This window comes from Grampus griseus (assembly GCF_964374135.1).
Source record: "Grampus griseus genome assembly, chromosome: 5".
In the NCBI taxonomy this organism is placed as follows: domain Eukaryota; kingdom Metazoa; phylum Chordata; class Mammalia; order Artiodactyla; family Delphinidae; genus Grampus; species Grampus griseus.
Window position 1 is genome coordinate 112,858,966 of NC_138998.1, and position 14,095 is coordinate 112,873,060.

Here is a 14,095-nt window from a genome sequence, read left to right on the forward strand (position 1 = left end):
ATGTTACAGTTCTGCATATCTTTAATACTGACACACAATCACTTTCCAGTGGAGAAACCACAGTTAAGAGCTCATTGGTATTATAATTATGTTGTCAATGGACAATTACATAACTTTGTTGAATAGAAATTTGGAGGTGTTCTATTAAACTCATACAAACTTTCAACTCAAATCCCATTGAAGGTATATTTAGATAGCCAGAGCATTAGACTATGACATAGAACACCATTTAATGTTTTGTTACAGAGAAAGTCAACTTGCAATGCTTTTACTTCCCTTTGGTTACAGGATATCTTAAATGTTGGTCTGGATTTTGCTATATTCTCCTTTGAACTGGATTCAAATCCTGTGAAGAAATCAATTGTTTTCATGCCCCCGTACTATCCCACCTTACTTTAAATCCAGGATGGGGAAGATTTGGAGAAGGGGTACGGGGCCTCTGCCTGCATACACTGAGGCACACCTGAGTTGGGGCATTGATTCGGCCATGGCCCCAGTTGCAGACCTTGCATGTTAAGAATGGAGCTGTGCTTGTGTTGGGCGTGACTGCATAGCAGCGCTGCCAGTGAGTGCAAGGTAAGATTATTTTCTCTCCCACCCAGGCTTCCTTCTGACAGCTTATGCAGGCTTCTGTTTAGACCTGCTCAAGAGTGAGCTCTGTGAATTTCCACATTCATTTAACTGGCTTCAAAAATGAAAAAATTCATGGTAGCTCTCATGATACTCTGACTTATCCTTATCGGACGTTTTTTACATAAAGCAAGTTGACAAAGGCTTTTGACTTTTGGTAGTGTTCCCGAATTCGTGTGAATCGCTACGGTATTTTTTCTTGCTTTATAGCTACGGAGGAGGATATTTTGGGTGCAATATTAGACCGAAATCAATTAATTTAAAACCAGACTTAACAGAGGATGTGAACTATTGTAAAAGAACATTCCAAGTAACCATAAGGCCTGATATAATCTAACCAAAACAGTTAATTTTTATGCACTGAAGACAATCAAAAAGGTACGATGCTCCGCCCTGCATTACTCCAGAAGCCACCTGCATACACATACTCTGTTTTTGAAGTCTTAGTTTATTAGTCACATACACCTGCCAATTACCAGGGGTAAATGTTTATGTGTAATACGCGTAATGAATTAAAGTTTTAGGCTAAACTGGGTTATAGAGGAGCATAAAGAGGAAAGAAAAACAAACAAAACTTTGCTTTTAAATAGAAAGAGGTGAAGTAGGGAACTGCATAAATAAAGAATTAAATTCCTCACATCTTAGAGCTGTGAATAAGTATGTACTCATTCTTCACAGAAACTTCTCATCTTCCCCAGTCTCTCTGTCCCAGAGAAATCAAACTGCATTAAGGTTCAGGCACTGATGGTGGAAAGTTGATAAAGGGATGAGTAAGTGGGTCTCAGAGTTTTCTTTCTCTTCTATGAAGAAATGAACTACATGGGACCAAGAAGATGTTGGTCCCATAAAGAACATTACGTTCCTCTACTCTTGCCTGTGTTGATGCAGTCTCGGGGAATAAAAAAGATGGAAACATTTAACTATGTCCTTCCTTTGCTATAACAATATGACACACAATTGGTGACTGAGCCAATAATGCACGGAGTATGAACTGTCATTCAAACTGGCCCCATATTTTAGAACTGATTCTAATCATTACATTGAATATTTTTCATAGTACCAACTACTGAACACATCATAGGAAAAACATGAGAAAGTATAACTAGAGATAGAATTTACAATTGTGTAGGCAGCACATGGAAAAATGTCACAAGTGGGAATTTCAGGAAAGTTTGGGAAATTCAGGAAAGTTCTCTTCTACTTGAATGATTGACTATACATGTACAGTAGCTAACATATATTTCAAAGTCATATTCATTTGGACGATACCTGACTGATGTTCAGGAACTTCTTGTTCTCAAAGTCGTGTAAACAAATGAGGCAGGACACTGTTATTAATGTCCACTTACGAGGTTTGGTTTATTTAAAAAGTGTATAAACATGCATTTTTCTTCTTTAGAATTTTTCTTTTCGATTTACTCATTCAAAATGGGTCAAACATATTTTAGTTGGTAGCCAATTTTTGAGAATGTACCATAAAATATTTATTCCAATAACTCTACTTACTGTGAACTGAACATACTCTGAGCACTGCTTTTTAAGCACTTACAATTTGGCTATATATTTGGTGGCATAACTTCACTTCTTAATCAAATAAAACACAAAATTGTATATAGACTGCATTATTTAAAAAAAATCATGAATTTAAGTGATGCAGCTCTATCCTCTAGTGTGTACTGTACATGTATTAAAAAGATGAAACAAGATATTGCAATAGAGTTTTTGTATTTGGAAGCAGCTCGAGTATGTCCTAATAATAAATTGCTTCTTTAACTATTTGCTAGATACTCTAGAGTTCATTTTGTTTGTTTCCTTGGGGAACTTCATATTATATTCTGACTTAATGAATTGGAGAGATTAGTTATGGTAATTCAGAAAATGCTTTTTTAAAAAAACTGTAATATAAATACAGCTCTTGTGAAACACCTTAATTTCCTCTTGCTTGTTGTAGTTCTCAAATGGGTCAATTACAATGACAGGTAAAGCTGATTCTAAATATAACTTTAATTTTTTTTTTAAGCAAGTTTAGTACATCATTGCTACCTGTATTTTTTAACGCCTATTCAGTCTTAAGACTTCAACTTCCTTCTTTTGACCCCTGCTTTTGTCAATAGTAAAAGCCACCTTTCTGCTTTTTTTTTATTGACTCAGTCGCTGATGTTCCAAGAAGACTTCGCCAACACCACTGTTCCTTTGCATCTTTCCTATTTCTACACCCCAACTGAAACCCCCCTAACGTGATCGGTTACAACCAGCATTATCCAACCTAGCTTACAGTACAGAAACTCCCTTCACATTCAGTCTTTTTCTTCATGTCACGAGGAGTAGAGATTTGTGCTTATCACCAAATAAAATTGCAGTGCAAAATTTAAACATAAAAGTTACACAATTAAAAGTTAATATACGGCACCACAGCCTATTAATTCACATATAGTACAACAGACCAATAAGAACGGACAATAATATGAACAGAGCTAAAAAGAGTGAGCTTGCATAGCAATGCACAAAAGAAATTATATACAGAGGAAAATCCTTTTCTTCCTGGAGGGCGAGCTTTGTTTTCTTTCTTTTTTTTATATACTCCTGACAAGAAAGAGTTAAGGTGGGTGGTGTACTTAAGAGAAGAACACAAGTAAAATATCTGTGGGATATGTGTGGCTGTGTGTCTTTACATTGCATTTACAGTTCTTTTAATAGTACATAAATAGAAATTGTTCATTGCACTGTTTAGTGTCATCACTTCCATGAGTTCAGACCTGATGGTCCTTCAGAGCAGCTTTGCATGTCTCCTCTCAGTTACTCTATAAAGAGATTTAAAAAAATCAGAAATAAGTTTACATTTAAAGTATTCTTTATCTTGATCAGCGTAACAAAAAGCAAAGCAAACAGATAATAGATGAAGATAACATCTTGGATTTTGTGAGGTTGTGAATTTAAAAAATTATACTTATGGAAAGTGAAAGAAAAAAACACTGTAAAATTTGGAGACAAAATCTGAGTAGATCATTTTTGCACTTCTTATGAGTGTATAATTACTCCAATATAATAGTTAAAGAAAAATCCAAGTAGTCCTGAATCAAATGAAAAATTATAAGTGTATCTTAATCAGATTATTAATAGACAACAGTAATGATAACTTCCATTAATAAAGAAATTTACAGTTTTGAAAGTACTTTCACTTTCATTATCTCATGGCATCCCCCAGTCTGTGATGTGAGCATAAGAGTAATACGATATTTTAGATAAGGAGGTAGAGAAATTAAGACGGTAGTTTACTTTCTCTTCTCATATAACCAGTAAAAGTTGACAAGATTGGAATTCAGGGCTATTCCTTCAGATAAACTGAATTCACGGAAGCAGTTGAAAGTATTCAGCAAGTATAATTCTGACATTGTATAGTGAAATTGGTAACTTTCATGATGAAATTAACACAGAGTTCAATGTTTTTTACTGTGTGTGACGTACTGTGACATCCTACTTTTCTCTAGTATTTTATACTTGGAAAGTAGTTTAGTTATATTAACTACCAATGACAGTTCTTTATCAAAAGAGAAATTTATTTATATGTTATTATAATTCAAATATTAAAATTAACTAAAATCAAAGATCAACCTTTCAAGGTTGACTGCCTAAATTTAAAAAAATAAATAAATGAAGAGCAACTAAGGAATGAGGAATTCCCAAGGAAGTTCTTTAAAACTACCAAAGAGCCAACATTTCCTTATTAAATAAGAAAGAAAAGGCAAAGAAAACTACAAGAACTATATTTAATTAATTTCTAAGTATTAAAATTAATTGCCTAAATTATGCAATTTTTGCACAGAATAATTCAAACGAAAGAGAAAAATGTTTATTTGACTGATGTAAATAGCAATGGTCTTTATTATAACCAAACCTACTCAAAATCATGATTTTTTTTCTCATAGTAAAGCAAGCTTTCTATAATTTTGAAATTTGTTTATTGTGGCAATGTCATTGTAGGGGTTCAGGACATGCTACGCCAAAATATGGTACCTTGGCATATTGAATACCTTAAGGTGAGGGAGTTTGGAAAAAACCCCGCAGAAACAGAGAGGTCACTGTGACCTCTCCCACCTCATCTGTCCCTGAAGGATCATAAAAACTCCTGTGTGACAGGTACCCACCCTGTAGTACCAGGAGGAAGATAGTCTTGTCACCAGAGATGGGGAATTGGGGGCTGAGAAATCTGTACAAACAAACCTTATTAAATTAATCCTTATCTTCTCAGTTGCCTCTTCACCATTTACTACCCCTAGCCCAAACCTCTCTGTCTTACCAAATGTAAACACATTTATTGTTTCTTTGTCTAAAGGATTGAAAAGCTTCCTGCTCTGGTCACTTTGAGTCTTCATTCTCTTGTGAAGGCTCCATGTTCATGTAAAAATTCAATAAAATTTGTATGCTTTTTTCCTGCTAATCTATCTCATCAGTTTGGTTTTCAGACCCAGTCAGAGATCCTAAGAAGGTCAAGGAAAACTTTTTTCTGTCTTACGTTATTAACCCAGTCGTCTTTCTGAATCACCATAGCCTTTTAAACGTCCTAAAGCACTTACATAATTCACCTGTAAACTGTCCTTGACTATTTGAGCCCATATATCCTATGTCAAGAAGGTCGCTGGCATTGCGCTGGTGGCTTCCCCTCAATGCCTCGGCTTTCCTAGGTCCAGTGGATCCCTTAGAAGAAGCCGTTCCTGATGAGCTGTGACCCCCTGGAGATGGGAAACTGGGCTTGCTGTAGGGCACCAAGGTCTCCTCTGAAAAAAGAAACACAAAAGGTTGAGTTGAACAACAATGTGGAGACAAAACAAACTTAACTTTAAATACTAAGCTCAAGCTAGGCTATTTTATGATTCCATTCTTCAGTAAAATTAAAAATAAGTTTAATAAGGCCCAAATAGTAAAGGAATTTCTATGTGCAAGCAACATTTCCTACAATAGGAACTGAGGCAGGATTAAATTAAAAGAGATCTTGGAATAAGTATCTAATGTTATATATTATTTGCAAAATTTAAACCCAGTTTAAAAGATATTTGCATACAATAACCATATTGTTTAAAGCATTTCTGAGATTAATTTCTGGGTTCAAAGAGGCTGCAATTTACTTTTTTCATTAAGAAGGAAGGAACATGGTTTGTGTTTTAGTTTAAATTATGGCAACATTTTCTCAATCAACTTAGATAAAGAAGTATATATCAGTGTAATAAACTAGGCTTTTAAAATTTCTATTGCTTCTTTGGATAGAAATACATTATTTGAAAAGCTGTGTATTTCCTTAAAAGAAAAAGAGAAACTCATTCATTTTAATAATGTCCATATTCTTTTTATGTACCATCTCTCTAAAAATAATTCATGATGTGCATTACTAAATACTTAACACTGAAATAACTTTTTTCTTTCTCTCTTTTTTTGCTTTCTATCTTCTTTCTTCCCCCCCCCCCTTCTCTCCACCTCTCTGTTTTTTCTTTCTTTCTAGGTATGGGTTATTATTACTGTGATTAGATGACTGAAAAAAATACTGACTGAATTTAGTATTTCTCTTTTTAGATAGTCTTTAATGACAAGGGTCACGTGATTTTTCTCTCACAACCGTAAGCATCCTAAATGTTCCACTAAATCTAGATACTAATATTATCATCTTTTGGCTTTTTTATAACTGTATCTTCTTAAACCTTAAGCACCAAGTTGTGACAAAACATAATTATTGAAAATGCACGAGTAGAGGACATATCCAGAAAAGTCCGAATGAATAAAAGAATGTGTAAGGAAACTCAATTGTGTGTGTTGTGTGTGTGTGTGTGTGTATTTTAATACTCAATGAATCCTGACATAAGAAGAGATGTTCTAGAAAATCCATTTCTATAAGTGGGTCAACATCCCCCTGCCAAAAAAATCCAACCACAAACCATGGAACTTATTTTGTGACATTTCCAGGAAGTTTGAGTTATAAACAAAAACATTTCACATTGAAGTGTTATCAACTAAATTTAATCCGTTGGAGCAAGTGCAGGCTCCAGTTTAACCTTTTCTAATATGAGAATTCTGTAATTGCCTGTTTATTTGCAACTTTGTTATTTCCATTAATTTACCTATTTGACTGAAGCAATTCTCTCAAAATGACTAGCTACTTCAGTCAAAATGAACAAACGGTTGAAGACAGAGATTCAACTGACACTAAAGATGAAATTTAGTGGTCTAAAAGTACTCAATACAAACAATAAAAGACAAAAGAAACAAAAAAAAATGAAATGGTCTCTTGAGCTCTGCAGATGAAGCCTGGAGGTCTCTTGAGCTCAAAGACCCTATGCAGAGGTAAACTTGAGGAACAACCCTCACTGAACTGACTCAGGCTTAAGGGATGTGCTCTTTACACCTTACATCTCTGCTGCGGAATTCCAACTTCAATTAGTGATTCAAAGCAAACGCATTTCAGATGCCCTTAAACAACTGGCATTTCCAAGATACCTGGTAGAAAAAAAAAATGTAAAAGTCCACACTTTCTTGGGACTGTGCAGAACACACCTGGTCCAACACCTTGTTTGTGGAGGGCTTTCCGTATGTCTTCTTGGCGTTCTGTGGAGTTTATCCATTCCTGGGTTTGTCGCTGCCACTCTAGGGATGTTTTAGCTGGACAATCCAAAGAGCTCTTTGTGTCTTCTAAGTTGGATGCTTGCTGTCTCTCCAGAGAGCTTCCTTTTCTCTCTGTTGAGTTTTCCACGTTACCAGCATGCTGGCTCAGGCCTATTTGCTGCCTTAAACCCTGACCGGGAGGGGGATCTGGTGGTGGTGGAAGATCTAAAAATTTTGAATAATGTTTAGAATGGACTAAAATGTAATGAAAAGTACAGGTTTTAATTCAAGATGAAGAAAAAACCCTTGCCCTCCTACAGGTATCACCTATGCGAAATGAATTTGGGGGAGGAAAAGGTCAGTTATTTATATCTAAAATGCACATTATTGATCTCTTTGCTATCTTTTGATCACAGTGTCTTTGAAATAAAATCAACTGGCTTTATCCAACTATTGTACATAGAGAGTGTTTTCAATTGCACATTGAGGCTGATGTTCAAGGTGTAAAGAGCAGTTTATGGTTTCTCCATCTTTAATCCATTGTCCACTGCCACCTCCCCAAAGTAGAAATACCAAGACACAAAATGAATAGAAATCCTAGCAGCTGTGTTAATAAAAAGCCCTGGGAATAATAAAAGCTGCCCTGCCAATCTCCATAGGAAATGTTGCCCTTGGGAAATTAAGAACTGTATGCCGTATCGTATACAGCATATGACGGCTCTTATCCGTGTGCGTGGCACATTTAGCAACAGTCAAAGGGTTAAGCTAACATTTATTAAATGCAATTAACATTCTGCCTGACAACCAATTCTGGCTGTTCGTTTCATGAGTTAGCTAATGAGTTACAACTAATATATTATAATCTTCCAATGTATTAATTTTAATAAGTAATAACCAATGTTCAGAGTTTAGATAGAATATGCTTCATGGTGCTAGAGTAGACAATGCATCATGAAAATTTGAGATGTAGTGGAATAGATAATTTTTCATAAAAGCTCTTTACATTAAATATCAGATATGAAAAAACTAAAAGTTCAAATACTCAGCTCATTTTTCTTTTACTAGCTTTTCATTCCGTGATACTTTTATATTTTGAATGTCTTTAGTTGTGGAATCATAGTCCCTTCTTTCATATTTCTTTAAGTATTATCGTTCTATTATCTAATTTATACTATTATACTAGTCCTGAAATTACTTTATGGAAGATTTTGAAATCTTCTAAACATTCTAACATTCTTTTGGATTATTTTCTTCTCATTTTTCTGGAATGCTGTTGCAAACTGCTTTGTTCATCCTTAAAGTATCAGTAATTATGTTATTTGTTCACAAAGATCAAATATCGTGGACAATATACATACTTATATCATTAATAGAGGATACTGTATATAACATAGGTAATTATTTCCCAGGCCATTTTAGTAATGATGCACTTGTTTCTAATAATATTGTTCATGAAATTTAAAAGGGGAAAGTATAAATTTCTTGTGTACAAAACATAATTTCTTTAAGGAAGGCTAAGTTACTGCTTTTAAAGACTTTAGTAAGAAGCTTCATACTCTCTTTTATGAACAAAATAATACCGCCCTCCATTGAACCAACAATGAAAATCTCCTCCGTATCTGCTTCGGGAGTTCCCACATTGGAGCAACATTCCCAGTTCTTATGTATGTCCTCTTGTTAGATTATGAATCACTAATTATTGAAGGGAACAGGTTTTCTATCTGGGAGAATAAAGTTGCAGTTGGAACATTTCTTCCAAAATGAAGAGCTAATCCAATACTGAGAAAACTGTTTGTTGAATAATTCACCAATGAGTTTGGTATTTTCTTTATATTCAACACTGACTCCCTTCAATTTGTATTATTATAAATATAAATTAATTATTTCATTTGAGTAATTGGACTTAAGACTGCCAGTTGGGGGGAAATTATTATATTTGCTTTTAAAATAACATATCTTTTCACCGATTTTTATTCTCCATCAGAGCAGCTTAATTTTTCAAATGGCCAAAATGGCATCTGCTTATGCTAGCTAAAATTCTGATTACTATTTAATTTAACCTGAAATCATATGGCTACGTAATTAAGTAATATCCTTGGAGTTTGTATAGTCTAAGAAGAAAGAACATTGAAAGCACATTGAAATAAACAAATTGGAAAAAAGATGAGATTAAGAATGGCTGTGGAAAAAATAAAAGTATGTAATCAAATATGTTTACTTAAATTAAATTTATTATTCATTTCTCTGTTGATTCATTTCAACTAAATCAATTCACTAAAGAGTCTCTGGCAGGCCTACTGAGGATTTGCTATTGTCAGGCACACAACAGTTCAATGATATATGTGCCATTATTATGCTCTTTTTTTTTAGGTAAGAAAAAAAGGCATAAAGAAATAGTATCTCCAGCCTGGGTCTCTCCTTCCATGAACTCCAGACTCATCTAACTAAATCCATACTGGAGAGTTCAGCTTTGATGTTTAGAAAGTATCTCAAATTTCACACATGAAATCCAAGCTCTAGATCTTCCTCCACAAACTATACTTCCTCTCTAGTGTTCCTCATCTCAATTACTACAAGTTGGCCATAACTTTGGAGTAATTTTTGGCTTCCCTGCTTTACAGCCTTTATTAATTTCATCAACAAACCCTGTGGGCTCTGCCTCCAAACTATACTCAGAATTCAACATTTCTCATTGCTTCCACTGATTCTAGCTTGACATGAACCTTTAGCATCTATTCCCTACATCACTTCCACAATTTCCCATGTGGTTTCTGTGATTCTACATAGAAGCACGTTCAGTCTATCTCAACCTAACATCTAGAATGACTTGTTTTTTAATAAAAATATAAGGAAAATCCTGTTACTCCTCTGCCTTAAACACGCACACATGCACACACACACACACACACACGCACACACACACATACACACACACACACACACATGTACATACCATCAGTGGTTTCCCACTCAAAGTAAAGAGCCAATGTCCTTATAGAGACTTAAAGGTCCTACAGAACGCTGGTCCTCACTTACTTGTCTGACTTCACAGTCTATTTTGTTGCTCTCTCTGCTTCAGTCACACTGCTCCTCTTCCTTTTTATCAAATATTTCAGGATTCCACTTGCTGTTCTCATTTCCTGGAATGACTTTTCCTCAGATATCATCATTGCTCTTTCCCTTGTAATCTTCCAGTCTTTTCTCAAATGTCGTCATCTTGGTAAGTCCTTCCCTGAGCAATCTAGTTTAAAACTTCCCCCACTTCTATATTTCTCAACTTCCTTCCTATGTTTTTATTTTTTTTCTCCATGACACTTACAACCATCTTGTATGCTTTTATTTTTCACTTATATATTTATGTTGGTCTTTATCTATCTTCTCTCACTAGAATGTAAGCTACAGGAGGGCAGGGAATTTTGTCTGTATGGTTCCCATTGTGCCTGTCATTTGGTATGAGCTTAATAAATATTTGAATGAATAGATTAATGAATAAAGAAATTTGCTCAATGGTCAAAGCTAGTCCACGGTAGAGCTGGAAAAGAGCCCCTTCTCTGAATAGACAGTAGGGTGAGGGAAGGACAGGCTGGAAGGAGATGGGAAAAAAGGCTGATAGATAGAGAACTACCTCTCTGCCTCCTTTGTTTAGCATTGGTCAATGTATTTGCTTTAAAGGATATTCTTTGGCTTATGCAAATGCAATAGATGATTTGAACTGAACAATGTCTGTTTAGGTGAGACTTTATCCAAGGGAGAAGAACATTCCTTAACATGTATGTGAGTTTTTGCATAGTCTTTGAGACAGAGACTGAGGTTGCTTACCACTCCCAATTCCTCCATTGGCCACAAGGGAAGATTACTTTCCCACTCCAGTAGTTAGTTTGATGCCATGTGACAGAGTTCTTGCCAATGAAGGAGGCATGTACCACTTTCAGGACTAGCCATAGAACCTCTCAAATAATCACCTACGTTCTGTCTTCCCCTCACTCAGAAACCATCAAGGTCCCATCTTGGAAATAATGGTGTCTCAATATTTAAGAAGCATACACCCTTACACTACAACTTAGAGGAGAGTCACCTGACTTTTATAAATCACTGTGTCCATGAGAAATAAACGCTTAATGTGCTAAGGCACTGAGGGGATAGAAGCTGTTTGGTATAGCAGCTAGCAATAATTACTCTGATTAATGTACTCATAAAACACTGTTCTAAAATCTATAATGCAAAAATTTTACGGTAAAATGTCTATACATTAAGTGCTACTAAAGAGCAACCTTCCTCAAAAGAACAGTTTGATTTTATACACAAATGTTATAAATTTATTACTGATGCATGGATTCATACCATACAAAAGCTACGACATATACATCTGTGGTAAAATAACAAAATCCTTAAGGGTAATCTGTAGAGTGCTATCCAAAATAAATGTCCCTGTATCATAACTAAAATGTCTTTGGATCAAACACTTGGAAAGATATGTGAGCCAAAATTTGCTTTGCAATATCACCACTTCCAAAATGTATCTACTAATAGCACCTAATCCATAACCTTTTTCGGAATGCCAGTAAATTTGAAACGTTAGGAACCTATTTGCTTTTTAGAAATATAAGCAACATATTGATCATGCTTTAAACTAGGAGGTAGCTTGTTTTAACTAGACATTCTGAAGAAAGCTTGCAAGGTAAGTGTTTTAGGAAGGAAGAAAAGAGCTCTCTATTTTGCTGATTTATATTTTATATCTTCCACATATTCTGCACACGATCTTCAAACATTTTGGAAAAGCCACAGAAAACCCATATTGTCCCTGGATTTTTTCCTCTCTCCATGACAGTCATATCAGGAAAATTACACAAAATTATTAATGCTGCGATTTGTAACTAGAATATCAGTGGGAGTAGTCCTTTTTATTTAGAGGGAACAAGATGAACGCTTCAAGTGCTCAACTAATCTTTAGATCATCTGGGGCAGAAAGGAGGTAATAAGCATTTTTGCTCACCACAGGATATCCACTTATAGAGAATCAAAATCTTGATTGTACCCTTACCCTTGCATTCCCTAGAAACACTTTCCAATGGGGACAAAGTAAGCAGGGAAGATAAGTAAACCTGAAGGCTTTTAGACCAAGTTATTTTGGCTTTTAAAATCTTCTTAGCATTATAAAATGACAAGAGAAAGCACAACGGTGGCTGCCAGCTAAGGACCTACCCCCAAACCAATAAAGAACAAATACTTCTTTTCCAACTAAGCCTCATTCTGTCCTGTAATGATAAGTCTAAGAGACTGAGATGAGTGCACAGAACTCAGTTATAGCTTCTCAAAGCTGACTGCACGTTAGATTCTCCCATGGAGCTTTAAAAATACTCGTGACTGGTTTTCACCCCAGAACAATTAAATCAGAATCTCCAGGGTATACTTTAAGAGTTCCCAGATGGTTCTAATGTGCAGCTTGGCTAGGTTCATCTTTTTGATGTTTCGTAGTACTATCTCAGGAAAAAGTGTGTGTGCTTGCAGGAGACAGTACAGAGAAGGGGGAAGAAATTTACCTTTGGGTCTGACATTATATTGGGCTTTTTACATATATTATCTTACATATTCCCGAGGATAAAACTTCGGGATAAATACTTTTATTCCTATATTTAAACATATGAGAATTAAGTTGAATATAGGGCTGATGAACTACTCATTATTGAACAAGGATATCGTCCAGTAATATTTTGTTTCCTGAAACTAGCAGTATTTAAGCAAATACTCAAAGACTGGATGCTATACATAAATAAAGGAATTGAAATAAATCAGCAAGCCATGGCCCATGGGCCAAATTAAGCCATTGCCTGTTTTGTCAATAAAGTTTTATGAGAAATCAGTCACACCCATTCATGTACATTTTTTCTATAGCTTCACAGACACGACAATTGAGTAGTGTTGAGTAGTCTTGACAGACACTGTTTGGCTTGCTAAAGCCAAAAATATTTACTATCTGGACTTTTCAGAAAAAGTTTACTGATCCATCAACCAGATGATCTATAGCATATTTTTAGCCCTGGAATTAATGAAACTAAAAAATTACTAAATTGGAAATCACTACACGGTCTTTTTTTAAAGTGAAATACCATCTAAGATATCTTAATTCAATTTCAAAAATGATCCAACAACATGGCAACTGCAATGCTACTTATGTTTTCTTCCTTAATCTTAAAAAGGAATGTTCACTAAAAAGCACTAATGGAAAATGCCAGAACAGCAGAAAAATCAACATTGCAAAGCAGTATGGCCTGTATTTCTTGGGGCTGGATAATGTAGAAATAATTCCAGATTGTTAAAAAAAAAAGAGGGTGTTTTATTGAAACAAGACCACATTGTCAGGTGTTCAGCCTGGTTATATAACAAGGCAATGCCTAATCTACCATAGCTTCTTTAATCTAAGTTAATGATTGCACAGAGCATGTCTTTTCAGTTAGGAGACGAGAGAAGGAAACAAACCTACCATCTGTCATTCCTTCCCTTCGGTGAGGCAATGCTGGTTGTGGGTCCACTCGCCCTCCCTTGTGTTTTTTAGTGGGCCGAGGCCTCTGACTTTGACTCATGGCTGCACTGGTGTTACTGTCAGTAGAAAATGGGCTGGTTGGTCGAGGTCTTTGAGAGGAGGTAAAGGCTTTGCCTAAAAAGTAAACAAAGGGAATGAGGTATAGAGAATGTTATTATAAGACCTTGATTCTGTCTTGTATTTCTGCTCTAAGACTAGCCTCTCAACCTGCCTGGAGATGACATTTGAAGATACAAAATACTGGTGCATCTCCATAGAAAAAAAATATGCCCTGCTGCATTTAGCTTGTCCGATTTTTATAAACAACATACTACCCACTGAAAAAATTTAAACAAG

The 14,095-nt window shown here is 35.3% G+C and overlaps 1 protein-coding gene across 1 annotated transcript in view; it reads right to left on the reverse strand.

Annotated features, from left to right (window-relative positions):
* Positions 1 to 5,169: 5,169 nt before the first annotated feature.
* Positions 5,170 to 14,095, reverse strand: part of ROBO2 (roundabout guidance receptor 2) — a gene marked incomplete at both ends in the record, with an annotated part of 574,004 nt that continues 565,078 nt past the window's right edge. The window contains 3 exons of the mRNA XM_082654134.1: positions 5,170 to 5,405; positions 7,171 to 7,443; positions 13,700 to 13,873. Of these exons, the coding sequence (XP_082510260.1) occupies positions 5,170 to 5,405; positions 7,171 to 7,443; positions 13,700 to 13,873 (683 nt within the window). The remainder of the gene's footprint in view (positions 5,406 to 7,170; positions 7,444 to 13,699; positions 13,874 to 14,095) is intronic.